Source organism: Lottia gigantea, assembly GCF_000327385.1.
Source record: "Lottia gigantea unplaced genomic scaffold LOTGIsca_4, whole genome shotgun sequence".
Lineage (NCBI taxonomy): Eukaryota > Metazoa > Mollusca > Gastropoda > Lottiidae > Lottia > Lottia gigantea.
In genome coordinates, this window is record NW_008709379.1 from 5,638,948 (window position 1) to 5,640,278 (window position 1,331).

A 1,331-nucleotide genomic window follows, 5' to 3' on the forward strand; every position below is an offset into this window, starting at 1 on the left:
TTAGAACTGATAGTTTTAGTAAGTATCGTGTTAGAGCTGATAGTTTTAGTAAGTATCGTGTTAGAGCTGGTAGTTTTGGTATGTTTCTGGTGAGAACTTATAGTTTTAGTAAGTATCGTGTTAGAGCTGATAGTTTTGGTAAGTATCGTGTTAGGGCGGGTAGTTTTGGTAAGTTTCTGGTTAGAACTGATAGTTTTAGTAAGTGTCATGTTAGAGCTGATAGTTTTAGTAAGTATCATGTTAGAACTGATAGTTTTGGTAAGTTTCTGGTGAGAACTGATAGTTTTAGTAAGTATCATGTTAGAGCTGATAGTTTAGTAAGTATCGTGTTAGAGCTGCTAGTTTTAGTAAGTATCGTGTTAGAGCTGCTAGATTTGGTAAGTTTCTGGTGAGAACTGATAGTTTTAGTAAGTATCGTGTTAGAGCTGATAGTTTTGGTAAGTATCGTGTTAGAGCTGGTAGTTTTGGTAAGTTTCTGGTTAGAACTGATAGTTTTAGTAAGTATCGTGTTAGAGCTGATAGTTTTAGTAAGTATCGTGTTAGAGCTGGTAGTTTTGGTATGTTTCTGGTGAGAACTTATAGTTTTAGTAAGTATCGTGTTAGAGCTGATAGTTTTGGTAAGTATCGTGTTAGAGCGGGTAGTTTTGGTAAGTTTCTGGTTAGAACTGATAGTTTTAGTAAGTGTCATGTTAGAGCTGATAGTTTTAGTATGTATCATGTTAGAGCTGATAGTTTTGGTAAGTATCATCTTAAGTATTTGGTTATATTTATAAGATTAAAATTGATAGTTTTAGTATGGTTTTAGATATATTTTTATATTATTGCATTGTTTATATATTTATATATATTTATAGGTTCGGTGCAATATAGTATACATGAAACCAATGAGAGTGTATTATTAAAGATATTTGCCTTTACAACATGTTGGATAGATTTATTAGGCCGTGGTTTACAGACGTACTGTATGTCGAGATACAGACAATTAAATAAACGTATTGGTAAAATGATCAGGTTAGATTTTCAGATGCAGTTCTGCATTTATTTTATAATTTAAAAACAAGATTGGACAAATTGTAAAGAATTTTTTAATGTGAACAAGAAAAATACTTTCCACTTTTTTTTGCACAACTTCATTGTTTTGATTTGAAATTTCAATCTCAAACTATCTGTATCTGCAGATAGTCAGAGGACAGTCATATTGGATATGTTGTTTTCAACAATACCTAATGTTTAGTATGATTGGAACTATTTCTGGTCTTATTTTGTAGAGAAACAGTAGCTTTAGTATCAGATCATTGGTATAATTATAAAACATTAATATTACAACCAGC

At 31.1% G+C, this 1,331-nt stretch overlaps 1 protein-coding gene across 1 annotated transcript in view; it reads left to right on the forward strand.

Moving 5' to 3' along the window:
* The window catches only part of LOTGIDRAFT_228859 (hypothetical protein), a gene marked incomplete at both ends in the record, with an annotated part of 46,484 nt that overhangs the window by 23,202 nt on the left and 21,951 nt on the right, over nt 1-1,331 (forward strand). Inside the window, 2 exons of the mRNA XM_009059890.1 lie at nt 409-737; nt 855-1,011. Of these exons, the coding sequence (XP_009058138.1) occupies nt 409-737; nt 855-1,011 (486 nt within the window). The remainder of the gene's footprint in view (nt 1-408; nt 738-854; nt 1,012-1,331) is intronic.